This window comes from Gymnogyps californianus, chromosome 7, assembly GCF_018139145.2.
Source record: "Gymnogyps californianus isolate 813 chromosome 7, ASM1813914v2, whole genome shotgun sequence".
NCBI classification, from domain to species: Eukaryota; Metazoa; Chordata; class Aves; order Accipitriformes; family Cathartidae; genus Gymnogyps; species Gymnogyps californianus.
The window spans coordinates 31,702,594-31,722,646 of record NC_059477.1 but is presented as its reverse complement, the minus strand read 5'-3'; the positions used below and the strand labels follow the sequence as shown (position 1 = coordinate 31,722,646).

Sequence of the window (20,053 nt, the reverse complement as noted above, 5' to 3'; positions counted from 1 at the left end):
AAACTTGAAAAGGATTCAGAGTTTAGAGCAGGACCAATTTATTGGGTTAGTCTATTCCCTTTGCTAGTACTGAGCAGATTTGTACTTCAATGAGTTTTCTCCATTTTAGAAGGAGAGTAAAACTCTCTCTGTACTTTATACTCCAGAAAAGGCTTCATCATGTAATAAACACAGCCTGGATACTGGCCTTATGGTACTATTGAGGATTAGGACATGGTGTGGCTAAAGCAACGTATGAACAGACGTATCAGTTAAGATCAAAGACAGATCTAAGCTTAGGTCTCCAACAGCAGCTGACTACAGATACTTGTGGAAAAACTATACTAGTACCATTCTTATATAGAATCCACTGGTACATGCTCTCAATTTCTGGCAAAAAGTAATTAAGTTTATGGACTCTGCACCAGCTGTTGTATTTGGACCTCTGTGCTTGCTAACTATCAATGGATCTATCCTTTATGACTATCTAAAACTATTTTTAAGACTCCTAAATTCTTGGCTTTCACAACATGTAGCTACGAGTTCCACAACTTTTTTTTTAAACATTGCAGTTACTCGTTTCAAATCAGCCATCCCAAAATGCCACTGTTTGCACCCAAATTTGGAGGCAAAATAAGTAATCATTCCCTTTTTCAAGGTACTCACAGTTATACAAATACCTATCGTAATCTCCTCCAGTTGTCCTTTTTTCCAAGCCCAAGAATCTTCACATAAATATTCAAGCCATCTGTGCCTCTGATCATCCTCACTGCCCTTCTGCAGTACTTCCACACCTTTCACTTGATGGGGCAACCAGAATCACATACAAGACACAAGATGAAGGAACCCAATGGACTCAGATGGTGGAATAACATTTCCTCTTCCATTCTCTGTTCCTTTCCTAATCATTTGACTTTTAAATGCTGTTATGCACAGGGCCGATATTTTCAAGCCAACTGCTGTCCTGACTGGTAATTCAAAACGCATTACAATAGTCTGCATTACTCCAGCATAGTTGGAGCTGTGTCCTTTCCTTCCCTCTCATGTTCATTACCCTGCAGGTTCCTACTTTCATATTGACGAGCCACTTGGTATTGTGAGAACCTAAGCCTTTCTGCAAAGAGTTGGAAATATTTTTTTAAAACTATTCCTAATAATTTTGCATCATTGAACTTTCTTATCTTGCAGTCCACCTCCCTTTACCAGATACCCCAAACAGCTCAGATCCTAACACAGGTCTCAGCAGCAGGAGGTTCTGACTGCTAACTTCCTCCCACTGTGAACACTGAGCTATCCTTTATTCCTCATTTTTCTAACAGTAAACCCACAAGGGCATCTCTGCTAATTACATAAAGATTTAGTTACTTTAAGAAATTAAAAGCTTTTCTTAAAAACCTGAGTACACTATCAGCTGGATCAGCTACACCTATGAAATTGCCAATTACTTCAGAAGAAACCTTTTACAGTTCTTCAGAGCTGTGTCCATCATTCTCCAAAATGTCATACATATATTAATATGTCTACTGGATGCCTGGAAAGAAGATCCGAGTTTTATTGCCACAAGCTTGCTGAATGATGTGAAACAAATCCTTTAACCTCCCTGTTCTTCAGTGTGTCCACCTGTCCGTAAAATGAGTATGATACCCTACGTAACTGTGTTGTTCTGCTGCTCACTGTTTGTAATGTACTGAGAGACTCCTGACAAACACAGCTGAGAGAAAGAAAGAAAGAAAGGTCACTGCCTCAACAGAAGAAAGCAAGGAGAAGAAGTGGTATAGAGGGAGAACTACAGAAAATATTCAGGCAGCTGTGAGCAGCAGAACAAGTAAACACTCAGCTGAGTTATTTGACCACTGCCCAGCTCTGATGCACTGTCCAACCTGTAAATCATTAGCAGCTGGTTTCACAGGGGCAGTTAAATTAAGAAATACTAGAGCTCCTAGAGTGAGGGAGCTTCAAAACCCCTCTTCCACTCACACTGGAATCCCACATGCCTGTCCACGGGACGCTGCTTCCTTCTCCCCAGCAGGCAGGGCAAAAGGGAAGGGGGAAGTGCTCATCACAAAACAACAACTGAAGGAATAAATGGTATGGTTCCTGTTGTGCTACGATTGCCTCTCAGCCCAACGCTCCCTGGGGCTCTGCAGGTGCTTTCCAGTTGATCCGATCTGTAAGGAAGAGTCACAGCACTAATTCCTGGTTGCAGCACTTCATGGAAGGCAGGAAAGACATGTCATGCATTGTTCAAACCACCCAAATTCAGGCGACTAACAAGTCTCCCTCGTCCTACCACCCACCAAGAGGGGAAAAAAAATTCACCAGGTGGATTTCCTCACCAAGTACAGAAGGAGCTTCAGGCACTTGCTGACTAGGCTGGGTACCTAACATTGCCCTTCCTAGTGCCAGGGGAGATTTCTACTGCAGGAGATGGGAAGATACACAGTCCTACTCTCCTCACCTCGGGCGAATCCTGCATGACGACCCCAAGTGCAGGCTGAATGGATGATTCAAGCCAGGGCACGCTTCCAAGACAGTCCCCCCATCAGCTATCCCACAACAACTCTGGCTGTAAAAGGAAAGTCCAGAGCAAGCGTGCTTAGGAACCGCCACTCTCACAGACCTAGATTCATGTAGCATCTCACACAGGCTTTCCTCCATCCCAGGCCAAACCCCTGAGCAAGCCAGAAAGGGGAAGTAAATGTAATGATGTCAGCCTGTGGTGGTGTCATCAAGCCTCCACAAGACCAACGATGGTGCAGAGCCCACGTCTGCTAGAGGAGGAAGAGAAATGGGAACTGAGCATCAAGAGCTGGACAGAAGTCATTTCTGGAAGCCAAGTCATCGCAGGGCTGCAGCCTCACGTGAGAATACTCCCAGCGCTTCACCAGGGCTTCGCAGAGGAAGGCTGCACACTTTCGGCCTGCTTACTGTGCTTTTAGTTCACCATTTCCACAATCATCAAGAACTACACATTTGTTTCACGTTTCATGTCTTCTTCCTTCCACTGCCCTCACAGAACGTTGCTTTCTGTTGCTTTGTGTCAAGGTTTGCAGGAGAAGAAGGAAGGTCATTTTACCCCTGCTGCACTCAGGGCACATCCATAGGAACTGTGGTTCCATAATCCCATAAAAGATAAGGCCACTCAGCTCTCTAAAGTTTATAAACACACAACCTAAAAACCTCAGAGAACTCCTTATCAAAATGCAGTATATCAGCTAATACTTTTAGTTATACTGCCATTAATAGCACCTTGTAATCAAAACAAGAAAATTCCTATTTGTTACCAGCCTGCAAGTTAACTCACCATTTACATCACATGTTCAACATGGGTTCAATCTTTTTAACAATACACAATTTTCCTGGATCTGTGGTTGGCAGACACATACACACACAAAAACCTTAGGTCATTCTGACAGCTGTTTATGAAGATTAACCCCCTCCCTTTCATGCCTTCAGCATGAAAAAGTACCAACACCCGTTTTTAATCCACAAATGTCTCCCCAATATCTAGCAAAACCAAAAGAATAATAATCAAATATTTAAATTTACCTTCAATGTGACCGCTCTGTTATATTCAGTATGAAATGCACCGTCCCTGTTGAACAAGGAGTGGGGAATAGTGTTAACTTACAGTAATGTTGCTGGATATCACACAGCTGCTCTTCCTCACTTCTCACTAACCAAAATATCATTACCCTGCTGAAGCCACAGAACTAAGTAGAATTTACAGTACAGTAATTTAAGGGGAAAAAAAGAGTAAGAAAAAAGGGAGGGTGCAAAACAGAGTGTAAAGCAAACAGGTTTCTAGTAAATAATTTCCTCCCTGACACTTTAACAAGAATATTTACTAAGGCATGATCTTTGGAGATGGAGATGCAGCTGCTTGGTGTCTCTTACACTTAACAGTACTCCCACTCCTATTATTTCCAGGAAGAAAATCTCTTGCTGTCTCGCTACACTTGCCTTTCTCCACTTACTTTATGAAGTACTATCTCAAGTCAGAAAAGCAAGGGCAGAGAGGTGAAGCAACTTGCCCAAGGCACATGCCAGCAGGCACGTGACAGAGAAAGTAAGAGGGCTCAAATCTCAGGCATCAGCCCTGGGCATTGGGTAGTTTTAGTCCATTGGGCATCTCTCCCAGGCCCTGCTCATGCTTTTAGTGTACTCTATTCAAAAGCAGAATAAATTTATCTCAACTTCTGTCACAACACATGCTCGCAAACTGAAGAAACAGCAATCAATTTCACATGTCAAAGGATAAAAAATAAGAAGTCTTCATGCTGCAGCAGTATGGAGCTGCAAGGAGAACGAATGGTCCTAACAGGGGCATCAACAATTAGGAACTACAAATCCCAGCCCAGCACTCACTTATAATGGAGTAATTCCACTCCTTTCTCCTTTGAATTAGGATCTACTTTCATCTTCTTGCATAATTTTCGGCTTTCAGTATCACTGCAAAAAACACATATTGGAAGAAAAATGGTTATAAGAAAGGAAATCAAATGCATTCAGTTCTGAAAACTCATTGCTGTGCTTCCTCATCAGCAATTAGTTGCAACTAACAGTCATTTGGAAGCTGTTCAGCTAAGTTTGTGGGACAAACATTGTGGAAAGCTGCATTAGCCAATTTAATTTCTCTGCTTGGTCAGGACACAGTGAACTGTGTTAAAACCACATTCCAAAGCCAAGCCCTAATCAGTAGCAAAGCAGCCCCTTCTAGCATGTCCGAGTACCTCAGCAGACCTTCTGTCCATGGGATTAACATAAAATTTAGGAAGTCAAGTTTTCAAGAAGATCGTGCTACTGTTAGGGCGGTGGTCAAACAGCACTGTTTGTGAAAAGATTCAAAGAGAAAGAGCTGGTTAGCTTTTATATCTGCCAGAAGATAACGCAAAACCAAAAAGAAACATCTTAATGGTATCTCCAAGCCCAGATCACAAGTGGCTAGCCTTAAAAGGCCCTGCAGAAAACAAAAACCAATTCAAATTTTGGAGCCCCAAGCCCAACGACCCCATTCACCCTATGTATGAGGGATGTGTCCTGGAGCCACACCTGGCAAGTGGAGGTATAGACTATCTGCCACAGCTCCTGAAGAAGGAGGCACGGAACAGCAGACAGACCTGCTGGAGGTGGCTTTCAAACTGAATGAGAGTGAATCACTTCCAGCACCAGATTAGGCTGAGTTGAAGAAGAGAGAAGGGTCATGGGAGAAAACTGCATATACATTTGCTTAAGTGGGCAGGTGAAGGGTCTTCATGGCCTAGCTGCTGTCCTAAACAATGCGGAAGTGAAGCTATAAGGATACTTCAAGCTGAAGTGAATATGAAGTCAGTCAAAGACCTGGGGAGATGAGTGAAACAGCACAACCTCAAAGACAAGAGGATGATTCACATTGACAAGACTATTCTTTGCATTGACAAACAGCAAGATTAAAAAGCTTGGAAACTTGTTCCCAGCAGAGGACAACTTGTACCTGTTACACAGATAAATCAATTTAGAAAATGAAAACACTGAAAACTCATCAAGTTTAAACTGATTAGAGACACCGAGATGCAAGGGTTGCAAGAGCCCCACCAAATTAAGTGCTGCTGCCAGCACTGGTGCTAATTCTCCCAATGTTCTCCAGCTGCCTTTCTGCAAATGTGAGGAACAACAAACGGTAAGTTCACAGTGTGCTGCGGATGAGAGCATGCCTTTGTGGAAACTTCCCAAATGCTTACTGTAGGTGGAAATGAGGAGGGGTGTGCTATGGACATATGCATCAAAATATGAATACTACGCTGAAGACAGAAGTGAGCATTTTAAGGAACTAACAAAGCATGCAGCTACCTCACCAGGAAGGAGCACCTGTAATTCCAGTTGTATAGAAGCATGTTTATCTGAAGAGTCTTACCGAATTCATGTCAGTTCTGCATTTTCAAATTATAGCCAAAGCTAGTCATTGTAACCCGTAAGCACTTTCTCTGCTTCTCCAGGAGGCTGGAGATCTGAGCCTGAGAAGACAGTTATTTTCCTGTTATCTGCTGCATCTTTGTTTTGCCCAGACTGCAGTGGAAGGTGGAGCTAAAACATGTCATCTGTTCATTGAATAACGTGAACATGTCTCCTTGTAACAAAACTAGATTACGAAACAAATAGCCTGGATTTGGAGTTTTGCTGAAAAGCTGGTTTGCCACCTGGAGTTTGTACAGAAAGTCTGCAGCAACATCAAACCCAGGGGCCAGAAACATTCTGTCTTCTCTCACCTGCAGTCCTCCAATGGTCCCTTGGGCTAAACCTAAGCAACTCAAAAGGTCACGGAATTGCAGGAGGTGGCACCAGTTTCATCCTCCCGTCTTTTACCCCAGACAGATCTAGAGGTACGGAGAAGCCCTCGTGGCCCTGCTGGAGCTGACTGCCAGACCGTTAACTAAAGTCAGCCCGCACCACAGTCAACATTTGTAAATGCTCTTCTAGACACTCCCAAATGTTTCCAGGATACACATATATTTGTGGCCATCTCAGCCTTGCCAAGACAGTTGTTAGGTGGTTGATATGAACAAGTGTAATGCTGAAACCTACCTCCAGCAACAGGGTCTGTCAAACCCCAGGATGTGCAAGTGCTCTGGCATCAGCAGATGACCAAAATGGGTATCAAGACAATTCTGTTCCCAGTTGTGCCACCAATTTGGTGCAAGTTCAAACCATGTGGGGAAAAAAAGTGTAATTTTTCCTTATGTGTCATTTAGAGATCTGGATAATCATCTTAGAAAAGTTCTGCAAGGTTTATAGTGGAAAAAGGCTACAAAACATTACTAACGAGATGTACCTGTGAGCAAGCAGCTAACAACTCCTACCAATTCATTTTCTGTTTGCATGAGTTCCTACCAAAAAAAAGAAAGATAAGAACAGCTGTTTCATTGGAAGGAAACAGGATCTAAGCCTGCCGTGCTTTCAGGATTGCTCCATTTGTAGAGATTCACGTAGCTGCCTGAATGCACATCCACTATCATAGGAAAGAAAGCAACTGTATTGCTCCAGTATGTCTCTTAGCATTTAGCAGGCAGATTCTCTGCACCGCTGCACTGGGAGTTTAGTGTGTTTATGCACGCTATCTGCACTGATGCAAGGGATGGAAGAGAGGAAATTCCCAGAATAGGAAGTGTCTAAATATGTATCAGTAATTTTTTCATGCATCAGTGCAGATTTTTGCACATGCCAGACCCACCAGCTCAGATGCTATACTAACGATTCTTTGGAAAAGCCAGAAAAGGAGACATATAGAGATGGCAGAGATGGACCTGTTCTGCTTTTCCTTCTGCTTTCACTTACAGCCAGACAAAAATAACCTGCAAAGAGCAACCTGCTCTGATATCGCTTGGTAATGACCATCATCTTTAATAAGAGTAAATATCAACACAGATTTGTCTCTTTTGGATCTCAGTCAACAGCCTCTCTCTGAAGATGAGCTCCTCAACTCTCACATGGGAGAGGGTAATTAGGACTCCGGTTCTTGCAATTTAATTATACCACTTGAAGAGGCAGTGTAAGAGTTTGTTATAAAGACTAAAAGAAAGGGGGGGGGGGGGGGGGGGGGGGGGGGGGGGGGGGGGGGAAAACCCAGCAAAACCCCAAAACCTAAAAAGCCAGAAACCACCCCCAAAATCAGCACTCTACCACGCAGGCCAAGACACTCCAGACAAGGCACCAGGCTGAGGAAATACTGGTTTGAGGTGAGGTCAATTCTTGGCTGCCTTGTGGCATTTCTGTCCAGAGCAATTCAAACCCTCGCAGTCCCTGCTGTGCTACTGCTGAAGGGACCTCTCCTTTGCCTGCAGGCAGTCCTACAAATCATCCAGTTTTATCTCAGTGGAAAATCATCCAAAACATCAGCCTATGTGCAATACCACAAAGGGCCTAACCAGCAGCTGTCTATGTGGTAATAAGGTCAAACCTTAAGTGGCACGATGGCACGTCTTCCTTCCACTCCCACAGACATGTTCCCCACACTCCCCCTTCCAATGAAACCAAACTGGGGCTCCAAAACGCTCCTTTGCTGGAGAAGCGAAGACAAATGGTACCTTGGTAAAAAGAACAATAAAATGAAAGATCCAAGTTGACCTAACTAAGCAAGAAGTCTAAATAACAACAAAGACAGCGTGCATCACAGGAACACTTCACCCCTTTCTCCTCTACTGGGAGACACTTCTGTCGTTTGGGGTTACGATGGACCTGGCAGGAAGCCCGACCGGAGCGCTCCCTGTAAACCTCTGGGGTCCCTTGTCAGCGTTAGCATGCATGAATAATCACTGTGCACAGGCAGACAGCTGTTACTGGGGCAGGAGAAGGGCGAGGGACTTGTGAAGGAGATCTGACCTCCTTTGGCTCACCACCAGTGAAGCCAGCACCTGAAGGGGACGTGCCACAAGGCGTTCCTCAGGAGCGGCGCAGGATGCTCTGCCCGTGCAGGGCTGCCCACAGGCCTGGGAGCTCGCGGTCATAAGGATGCAGAAGCAGTGACAGATACTGATGGCAGTTCCCAGTGGCAGGAGCAACCCAGAGAAAGGCTTTTGCAGCAATGTGTCAAGGTAATTTGGAGAGAGAAAGAACAGAGGACAAAGCTAGACAGGAGGAACACAAAATAAGATCCAGGAATTTGGCTGCAGTAAGTCCACATTGGTTTCTAAAAACAAAACAAGTCCGAGCCGGATGGATCTTCAGTAAGAAACGGTGCGTGGAGGTGGCAGTGCAAAACATTCTCCTTGGGGCAAATTCAAATATTGTCCTGGCAGGTCCTGAAGGCAGCAGGGTAAGACCGAACATCCTCAGCACCATTCTCTCTCACGAGCACAGATAAGATCTTCTGCAGCTCCCTAATTATTTCCCTTATCACATAATGCTTCCCATTGGCTTCTCATCAAGAAGGGAAAACAGCCCTATAACCACATCAGCCTCTGGGGAGGAAGGATCTGGAATGACTGTCAAATCCCCTCTTAGGAAATTACAAAAATGCCATCCAAAAAAAGTTCACGTCTCCAGTTGCCAGCGTAATAGCAGCATGTGCTGTGTGGCCACATCACTTTGATGCCACGGTACTGGCATATGCTAACACTTTGCAACACAGAGTGGACCCAGCCTTCTTTTTCATCCATACCTACAGTGTCTCCAGGCACAAGAGAAGTAATTAATAAAAACACTGACAGCATCAATTGAAGTGAGCAGGTCAGTAAATCTGCCTGCACAAAAACTATCTCACTCCTCTATCAGCATATTATGTAACCACACGTGAACCACAGACCTCACAATCTGTAAACAGATTTTATCTCTTCTATCTGTACATCCCTCCATCTGAAACAGGGCTCAACAACCCACATATAAGGGACTACTGAAGCATAATTTATCACAGTTGTGCCTGTAGACCCCAACGGAATGGAGGCTCTGTTACATCAGTGGCTGTACAGACAAACGCTGTCACTGTCCCAACAGCTGGAAGAGACAAGACTGAGCAGGTAAGGAGGAGGAACAGGCTCTGAGAGCAGGGCGATTTGGCAGAGCAGAAAAAGGGCTGTCTACAAAGCAAGCCTCCCAAACACTGGAAAAAGCTTTGGAAGGTACCAGTCAAAGCTGTCATCTTATTACCAGCACACTCTCTCATTATTGTCTCTGTTGTTTAATTGCTTTCATTCTTTTATGTTATGGTGAAAACCATCGTACAAGAGAACAACTCCAGTTATAACTTCAGGGAAGTGCACCTGCAATTTCAGACCAGCCCTCAGAAGTGAATTATCAAACAGGGTTTCCCAGCCCAATGCGCAGCCTCTGCAATGCCCTCTGGCTACCATCCATAGAATACCCTCTCCAGACAACAAGACTGATGAACATCCTGAGAAAGCATGGAGTTGAGATCCTGCCAAACAACTAATTGAGCTTGTGACCCAAAAACGCAGCAAAAGGGGTGTCAACCCCACATATTTCCTCAAGCCACCTAAAAATAAAAACCACGCTTGCACTTGCAAACATAATCTAAAAGAGGAAGTCATTAACAGTCAGTTGTAGTTAGATGTGCTCCTACAAGGTTTCAAAATCAAAAATGCAATTCATTAGCCATTGTTGGGAACAATATGGGATTTTGACTCCTCTCCTTGCAGTCATCAGTCCCACCCTCCAACAAGGACTGTGTGATCCGTTTACACTACAGCAGTTTGTGTACTTTGCCGATCAAATGAAAACAGACCGACCCCTGCAAAATTCTCCTCCTCTCAGACTGCGGGCATCGCCTCCCCATTGTCCTCACTCCCCCCTTCCACCCCGGGGTGGCAGCTGCCACAACTACTGCTGCTGACGCTATGTCACATTTGTAAGGCTCCTCATATTCTCTAATGATCCCAGACCTTTCTGTATCACTCTCTTGATACAGATCTGAAATCAGAGGAAAAAAAAAAAAGAAAAAAAAGAAAAAAAATCACTTCTCAAACCATCAGCCTCGCTTGCAAGAGCACTTCTCCAAAGAGCTGCACTAAGCAGCCGCTGGATGGTAATGGCTTGCATCTACTCGAACAAAAAGCCCATAAGCAGCTCTCCGTGCAGACAGGCACTTTGATACTGTGAGTGGGGTTTAAGAACCTGCAGACACCAAAATAGGAACAGGACCCAGGAGACGAATGCAGAAGTAATCAGCACAGGAAGCTTAAAACACAAGATTTGTCTTTGAAAACAAAGCAACATTTTGCCACCGTTCTAGGTTCCTGATGGAAATTATCTTATAAAAGAAGTAACAATAGCAACAGGTTTCCATAGCACAGAACAAATAAGCCGCTCAAACAATGCGGCAGATGAAAAGCTCGAATCTTTTAAGGGACTGGGGAGCATGAAAACCAAAACCAGACAACGTGCTGCTGGAAAGAATTAAAGATTAGGATCAGCAGACTGACAGGACAGAGTCTCATCTGAATATAGGGCCTGATTTTCCACCCTAGAACGCAGCAAAAAGCTTCCCTGTGACCCACGAGGCGATCGCAGCATTCTGCTCCAAATGCTCCCCTGGAACGTGCCAGGAATGCAAACAGAATAATCCGTGTGCTGCGGAGACCCAGCACCACTCGTCACCCAATACAAACAACTCCCTGTGCCCATTAGTCAATTAGAGAAGCCAGAAATCTATAGGAAAGAGGTTAAAAAGAAGTATTTTCCAAAAATTAAAACCCATGAGATTAATTCTCACTGCAAGCAAGAGTGAGCCAAAGAGCAGAAAGAAACCCAAGACAAAAAGGTAACAGGTATTGCCGAGCAAAAACAATTAAGGGAAAAAATTATAAGCTCCAGCCCTGCAGAAAGTCAAGAAGTTATAATGAATGGTACTTCCAATGGAAATATAAATTCATAAGAGGCACTCAGCAGCCCACATACCTGCACACAAATAAGGTGAACACATCCACAGGAGCTACCAAAGGCTTTCCAGGAACTTCTAGAAACGCCGAACACTCAAACTCTCTTTGCAAAGCAGCAGCTTTCCTCATCAGATTCATCCAGACCTCCTCTAACTCACACAACCTGCTATGTGGGAACACTGTCCTAACCTGGGACACAAGAGAACTACCACTGTCGTTGAGTTCACACTAATCTAAGATCCTTGTGAAAGCAGGTTTTGAATGTATCACCCACGGGCACACAGACGCTGCAGAACATTGTAGTGTTCCCTTGGCGCCTGTTTTATGACCTTTAGCTGCACTATAGGCCTAGAGGGCATGCTAGAGGATGTTTTAAATGAAGTATTGAATGCAGGAAAATGGAGGTAACTTTACATTAAATCTTAGCTCGCTTACTCTTCATTTTAGGCTGAAAAGCAGCAACGTTGAAGATTCACAGTTAATGAGCAATTCTAGGCAAAACCCATGGAATACACACGGTTAGGATGAAACTGAGACAGGAGCCCAGGCTCGTACACCCAAGCACTAGAGTGGATTTTAATTCAGAAATGCAGACCATTTAACTAATGCAATACACCAGACTAAATGGGTTTATGTTAGGAACTGAGAGCTTGCTTAAAAAAGGAATTTTTTTCAGACTGGCATAGCACTTCCTGCATGGTCACTCCTACAGGAAAATAAAAGGGCTTTACTGTGAATTAGCATTAACCGCACAGACAGGTTATGATAGAGACAGGAGGAAGGCATTGAAAATCTATGCTGCAAAGGCAGAGTTTGCCCATATAAATCGCATCCACACAAGGACCACGTTGTCAGTATAACTACACTTGCAAAGTGTTCCTGATGGACACCTGGCTTACCTCCCCTGGACGAGCAAACGGAGCCCCTGCTACCTCCTCCAGGCTGGCACCTAACATTACGTGCCATCCACTCCTGAGCTGCCGCTGCCCTTCGCCTTCAAGGCAACTGTAGAAAAAGGCAGAAATCCCAGACACTGCAAATCTACTTGGATGGAAGGGGTCGCATCAGTGCAAGAGCAGCACTCCTTTCTTCTTCCTTTTTTCTCTCTCCATTAGATCTGGTCATTTTTATTTGCAATTTCAAAGCTTTTCATCAGCTTTAAAATTCAACTACAAGGAAGGAAGATGACTAGACTTATTCTCTTAAACAAATCCTACTTCTGATCGGCTTTATAGGAGTGAAGGTAAAAACTAAAGAGCAAAATGACACTTAATGCCATCTGTACCAGCAGCCTTATTTCTGAAATTCCCCCCTGCTATTTCAAGGCATTAAACAAATTCATTTATGATTGTGTGTATGGGTAAAGCCTTTCTGTATCAAAGCATTAGGAAATTAGAAATTTGGGAAGGAAGATTTCATCTAAAAGGCAGATAAACACGGAAACTGGGGGAAATCCCAGAAAAGACAACTACTCATTAGATTTAGCTCTCTTGTGAACCAGCACATGTTTAGATGCATAGCCTTAAAAGGACTGCTTTACCAGCCAAATTATGGTCTTACCTTTATGCTAAGTGTAATGGGATTGCAACAATAACAAGTAATTATTGGGGAGTGGGACTACAAGAATGACACACAGGACACACAAAAAGGACTACAAGAATGACACACAAGAGCAGAAAAAGTGGGATTAAAACCAACCAAAAATTAGTCAGACATTTTAACCAGATGGCATTTCCTCTTCCTAGCTGTCTGATGTGCTAAAGCCAAGCACACGCGCTATGACAGCAGATGGAAATCACACAGCTTTGTTTATGTTTGGGACCTACAGTAAAGGGAATCACACAAGTTTGAGCAGAGAATAACTACCCAGAGCCAAAGAAATGGGTGCTTTTTTGAAAATACCAGTCCACAACTGGGCAGGAGTTATAATCAATAAAAACTCGAGACAATTCAGTAGCAGGAAAACGCAGGAGTGTTCACTAAATCACATTCAGGACGGAAAGAGCTAGTTTCAACCTCTTCTGCCACCTCCTCAAAGCTGCGCCTGACCACAATGCATTTTATAACCTGCCAAACACATTTTCTTCTCTTCAACAAAGCCATTTTACTCTCCTTCCACTTCACCCAAACTAGTTACACTCTTCCAAGTAACATCAGTCCTTGGCCACTCCATGATCTATCACAAAATCTACTCAAGAAGGCTAGAGGATAACTGTATAATGATTGTTCTTCAAAACCAGGCCTCCGGGCATCACAAACTGGGACTGGAGCTTTGCCTGCTTTAAAGACAAGCAACAGAAATTTTGTCTTTCACTCAAGCAGTAATTCCATCTTACTGTGTTCCCAGGCACATCACTTTGTACCTTTTACTTGCCACCATAAGGATTTGCCAGGAGTTTCTATTTTTCACAAAATTCCTCTTTTACTTGACCACATCAATGCTTACCTCCTGTTGTACTACGCCTCCAAAGATGGAAGTTTCGGGAGATGAGGAGGGACGCAGAGGCTCTGCAGCACGCACACCGACTGTCCGTCTGCCTATGCAGCACACACCAGCTCCACTGCCCCCCAACCTCCTGTTACAGTTAGCAGCAGCCAGACTCCGAGATTGCACAAAAGGACATGACATTTTCTTTTTTGCAGACATCTTAAGCTTTCAACTCCCTATGAAGCCCTTCAATTTTCAAAATTTCTATCAAACTACTACTAAAAATAATTCAATAAATAAGCCAACCCTCTGCTTGCTTACATGCCCATCCCAATAGCATCTGAACGCACTAAATGAAGAGCACCCATTCATGCTGCTGTAGCATTTTTCCTTTCAAAGTTCTCCAAACTCTTTATAAACATTGACTAATGAATCAGGCAATATTTACCCAGTTGCCTGGAAAACAGATACACCTTTTTCAACAGCACAGAGTAACAAGAAGTGAATCATTCGCAGAGCCAGGAACAGAAGCTGGGACTCTCAGCTCCCATTAACGTGGCGTCTCCCCGAACATGAGTCCCAAAACCCTTGCTCATAAGATGACTGATCCATCTCTCTGGGACACTCTGAAGATTTACCATCCTGCAACATTGTGCTCTATCCCTGATATCATGCATCTTATCAGGCATGATCAATTCAATATTCTGTTGTCTCTCACACCACCATTCATTCAACATCAAACACCTCAGCAAGGACTTCCTAATTAAAACACGGAAAGGCTAGAATAAAACATATTTTCGTCACATCATTTGTAGGTCTTTTATTCACAATTGAAATAGCTTCATGTTTAATTGTGTACAGAGCCACATATGCTATCTCAGCACACAGGAGCAAACAGTGACCACTTCAATGCTGCAAGCAATTCTCGTGCTGCCCCTTCATCTCTAGAAGGAGGCGTCTATCTGCCTGCACAAACTGATTGAAATCTCCTGTGAACAAGGACCTTATCTACAATACTGCACGCAGAGGTGTCCCTGGGTGTGTTGTGCTCAGCATGGCCCTGCTCCAGTGTGGCACAACACAAGTGAGCCTAACTGCGCAGGAAAGTCAGGTACCTGGCACTTCCCAGCCCCACATCTCCTAAGCCCAGGCACTCTGGGGCCCTCTGCTATCCTGCCTCAAAGTGACAAACTAAGTGGCAACCTCCTCTACTCCACACTAACCGTCTCAGCAAGAAAACAAGTATTTCCCCACATTATGCTGAAAAACTAACCTCCCTGGTCTCCCCGAGACCACTCAACTTGGAACTGAAAGCTCAGGTATAATCTCCGTCTCATACCACAGACCCAACAAAAGCCGAGGCCAAGGAGTATGGTTTCCATGTAAGCCAGCAATTCAGGCAGCCCGCCTCCAGCCACAAACCTGCACACTCCCCTCTGCTGTATGAAATACAGAACATACTGCCGAGACTTAGCAATTCATAATAATTTCCATCAGTGGAGCAGTATGTTCTTGCTTTCTCCTGAAAATGAGGGGAAGGAGGAGAATGACAAGAAACAAAAAAAGCACCGCCAATAAAGAAAAAGAAAAGAAAGAGACTGCTGTCATCGCCACAGGGAAGCAGAGACACAAACCACAACTCTGCATGTATGCCAGCCTTGCCAATGCTTGGATCTGAAGGCAAAGAAGTCCGCTACAGCGGGATGTGAAGAGCAAAGCCAAAATTCCCTGCTAAATATTGCTGCCAAACAAGCCATTTCTTGTCAGTATTTGTAAAACAAATTGAGCCTGTGCTGTAAATATCCCTGCATCTGTGCGCTGTTTGTTTCGGCATGAAGACTTGCAAATAAGCTTCACAGCATACTTGCAGTGGGAGAATAGCTTGAGCAACTCTGGTAGGACTCAGCTGTTCAGGCCCTACAGCTGGCCCTTTGTGACCGGTGACAGACAGCACTACTGCATCCTCTCTCATATAATCACTGCAATGAGGTGGGAAGCAGTTTTCAGCCACCTGTATTTAAAAAAAAAAAAAAAAAAAAAAAAAGGGCAATAAGCAAATGAAAAAAATCTTTCAAGGAAAAAAAAATTGTTTAAAAGTTACCTCAACACTATGAGATTGATTTCAGAATGCTTTAAAAGTTTAACAAGCAAATCAACCACAAAACTTGGTTCAGGCTCAAACTATTTGGGCTTTTTTTTTTTGCATGCATCAAGACCTCCTTTGGCACAAGCCAGTCTTCCAGCTCACCTTGCTCCATGAGGCAAGTTCACAAACTGTTATGACGTCCCTCTGGAGGAGGGAGAGATAGAAGAGACATCTCTGACAAATACCCAGCTACAGTTGGACAGATCATCTATTTTTTCCAGGTTCTTCTCAAACAAGCAATCTGAAAGGAAGCACTGCTCAGTCCTCGAAGAGAGAATTACAGCTATTGCCATTTTACAGCACCCTGTCCACTACCTGTCACTCGGCAAGTGGCAATCTGATTGTGATACTACTGGCATCAAAGCAAATTTTGGGAACCTACAAATCTATTCCCAGGTCTCCCAACCTCTTACAGCACGACCTTCACCAGGCTGCTTCACTCTTTGGGAATAACTCAGCGTTCATTATGAATAGGAAGCTTAACTTAAATATTTCCCCACGATGGTCAGAGGAAAGGCACTGCAAGTACCAAGCTTCCTATGAAATGTATTAAAGCACTACCTGGAGGAGACTTTAAAATACATTTCTTGCAAGTAACTTCCATAACAAAGTTTGGTTTAGATGACAACATTTGGAAAGGGAGAGCATATTAGAGTTTGATGAACTGAAGTTTATTTTACAGGAAAACCAAACAACACATTTCCATCACCATCACTTACAAACTCAGGAGCAGAGACTGACCCATTGAACTAAGTGCCAAAACTTCAAACTGGATTTCAAATTGAAGTCCTAAACACTGAATCCTTCCTTCTCCAACCCAGAACTAAAATAAATCCTGGAGATCGTTATTGCTTAGTTGTATTATAGTAGCATTTTGAAGGGCCAGATGAACAGCCTCATCATTCCAGCAGTTATATACACGTGCCACGTGCACACACACACAGAAAGCAGTAAGTTCCCCAACCCAGAGGTAGCTTAAAACAAAAGGGAAACAGAAGACACAAAAAGGTAGTGACCACTCCACAGTCACAAACGGGACCGATTAGAAACTTAAAGCCAAGAAGCTGGCCCAGTATCCTACTTGCTAGCCATGATTACTGACAACCAAAAATTGTTTATCAGTGCTTTCGTTAGAAAAGGAGACTCGATTTCAGAGGTACGCCAGATCTCCACACAACCTTCTCCCACCAGGGCCAATACCATTTATTTGCTGGCTTTTCAGCAGGTGGGAAGTGGTACAGGCTTCACTGACCTCCGAAGAACAGCCCTGCTTTCTGCTAGCGGATGACTTGGAACACTGTTCCCATCAGTTGGGCAGAGATGAAAGTGTCTGTGCATTTGGATGAGCCCAACAGAATGCAAACAGAAGGCAGAAGCAGAGGACTCCACGGGAGAGACACCTGCCTGGTGGCAGGGGGAGAGCAAGACAGGTTAACCAACAACAAAAGCACGTTAACTTTGATTTACCAATGACTTATTCTGGGTCACTGCTTGATGGATAGAGGTTGATTTCAAAAGTGTAATTTTAAGAGAGCCACATGATTTTCAGAGCTCACTTAGATTTGTGCACAGTGTACAATTTGTTCATACCATGGCAATCCACCCAAACACACAGGTAGGCAGCAAGCTGTTCCTCTGCAGCGCAAGAAGGGGAATTTACCACCTGCAGGCAAAGCTCTCAAAGCTGCAGAGGCAGAGAGGCACTACGATACGCAAGCTAAAACCACAGGCAACGTGTTATTGAGCAGAACCATAGTGGAGGCTTTCACATCTGCAAACCAGAAAGTACACACCTGTTCATTCCTCCCCACACAAGCAACCACTTACAAAAACAAGTGTCCCTGCCTTCACATTAAAAATTGCCATGAACCTATACAAGCACAGAGGAAGTTCTTTAAAAGAAAGCACATTTTATTGAGAAACACAAATGGGTGGACACTTCAAAAACAAGCAAACAGCCCTACTGCTCATGCAACATTTGCTGTTGGAGCAGAATTGCATTGCCCTCCAGCTGACGCACAACATGTGCAATTCCTCCTCCCCCAGCCTGCAGAAAAGCCGGAGCAGTCAGTGTTTCCATGCTACATGACCCCAAGAAAGGTGATGCTAGCTGGGCTCTCCAGCTTCAGGCTGAACAACATGCTGTCAGAGAAGAAGTGACAACGGCCATGAGGAAAAAATGATTCGCTGCCACTGGTCCGAAGGAAGAGAGGATGGTAAGATGTAGGCTCCCTACAGCTATGAAGACACTGCACAGAACGATGTGGGTTCAGTTACAGGCAAAAAATTTCAGAGCCATCAAAAAACCTAAGTCAGCAATAAAAGCCAAAAGGGGAGAGGGAAAAAAAAAAAAGGAGAAAACCAGCGTGACACATACCCGCAGTCTATCCAGCTTATAGTACCTCGTCCTTTCACCTCCTGGGCCACGCTGGAGAGTAACCTGAGTGAGCTTTCCGCAGCAGCAGCTGGAAAACAAAATAAAATAATAATAAAAATAAATCAACAGCAGCATTATTATTCCACATAGAAAAACACAATGGTGCATTCCTTTGTTCTGAAGCACTGGAAGAACATTTTGTCTAATTTGAAGAAACCAGTATGAGAGGGATCAGTAAAATCTTCTGTAAACTAGAAGGAATGCTGGCTGCAGCTGAAGTTGGGTGGCTCCTTGCCTCCACCCCCCTTAAACACCACACTGAAATTCATACCTCCAGGCACACTCCCTGACCTACATTTACGGAGCTACACTGTGTCCTGTCCTGCAAATCGGCTTCCATCCCAACACTGCCTTTTTCCTGTGGCTGGGCATTAACCAGTTTTTACCACTGCCTGCTAATTAGAGCAACTTTATTTAGGACCTTCATCAGCTTGTAGGGCAAGTCATTCAGCATCTCTGCCTGCCTCAATTCTATCCCTGCCACACAGAGAAAATAACACATTGTTATTCTCATAATAACCCTGGGAGATACCCAAACCAACAGTCATGAGGAGCTCAACACTACTAGCAGAAAGCACCCAGAAAAGGTCCTTCCAAGAACTGGCTGTATTATAAATATCCAACTGAGATTTTTATAATGCCATGCCACATGTGTAGATTTTGCAAAACACTTCCATTCCGAAAGAGTCTTATAAATGGTATTAAAAATAAACACAGAAGAAAAATGGGACAAGAGCTCGGGAGAGAAAAATATAGAGGTTCAAACAAGTATCAATTCCCCAAAAAAATCTACCAGAAACTGTTTCCTGCCTCGCTAAACAGAAAATAGAAACCCAGAGCCTCTTCCAGATCTATTTAAACTGCTGCTGCTCCACAACTACTTCAACTAATTGAATATAAGAATGGCTATATTGGGTCAGACCGAATGCTTCTACAGACCAATATCTTGTCTCCAACATTTGAAAAAGTGAAGGTCTATATAGGTCAGAGTAGACAAGTAGAGCCAGTGCGTAGTGATAGCCCCCTCAAATAATCTCTAAACTTCCACAATTTTTATCTCAACAATCTCCTGAGCCAGAAACAGCTTCTTTGTATTCAACAGCCTTTGCTCGGGCCTGATGCCATCAGAGACGCCAGCCCACACACGTTAGCTCTCAAGAAACTCTCCTATCCCCAGTACTGATAGCACCCAACTGCCACCTCTCTCCAACACAGGGACGTAGACACGCGGGGGAATTCTTCGCATGTACTTAGAGTGGAACAGTTTGACAAACACTCTTTAAAAAAATAAACATTCAGGATAGGACAGACTTGTCCCAGAGGACTCACTAGTTGAGCAGCCCTGGCAGGATACCCAGCTGGAGGGGTGAACTAAACATCTCCTGTAAATGAGGACATCTCCTGAAACCAATGAAATTTCTGCATGAGACAGAAATACTCATCTAGTTTTGCTCAGCTGAGAAGCAAAGCCTTTGTTCCAGCAATACGATCAGATGCTGACCAACATCTCATCACAGCTAGGGGATGTATATCTGGGATTAGAATTGCACCTCCAAATTCCTATCTCTTTTTTCCCCTCCCCTCCTTCTGGGTGACAGTTAGGCAAGAGATTTCTAATTGTGCAGGGATCACTGTTCTAGGAAGAAACATTAATCCCACAGCCAGCTCTGCATGCAATGCTTCAGACTGCTAAAACC

General features: G+C 43.9%; 1 protein-coding gene across 1 annotated transcript in view; it reads right to left on the bottom strand.

The window, feature by feature from the left end:
* The window catches only part of PDIA5 (protein disulfide isomerase family A member 5), a 106,901-nt gene that overhangs the window by 71,857 nt on the left and 14,991 nt on the right, over positions 1-20,053 (bottom strand). The window contains exons 3-5 of the mRNA XM_050899526.1: positions 18,297-18,384; positions 4,348-4,431; positions 3,529-3,574 (exon numbers count right to left, since the gene is read on the bottom strand). Coding sequence (XP_050755483.1) covers positions 3,529-3,574; positions 4,348-4,431; positions 18,297-18,384 — 218 coding nt within the window. The remainder of the gene's footprint in view (positions 1-3,528; positions 3,575-4,347; positions 4,432-18,296; positions 18,385-20,053) is intronic.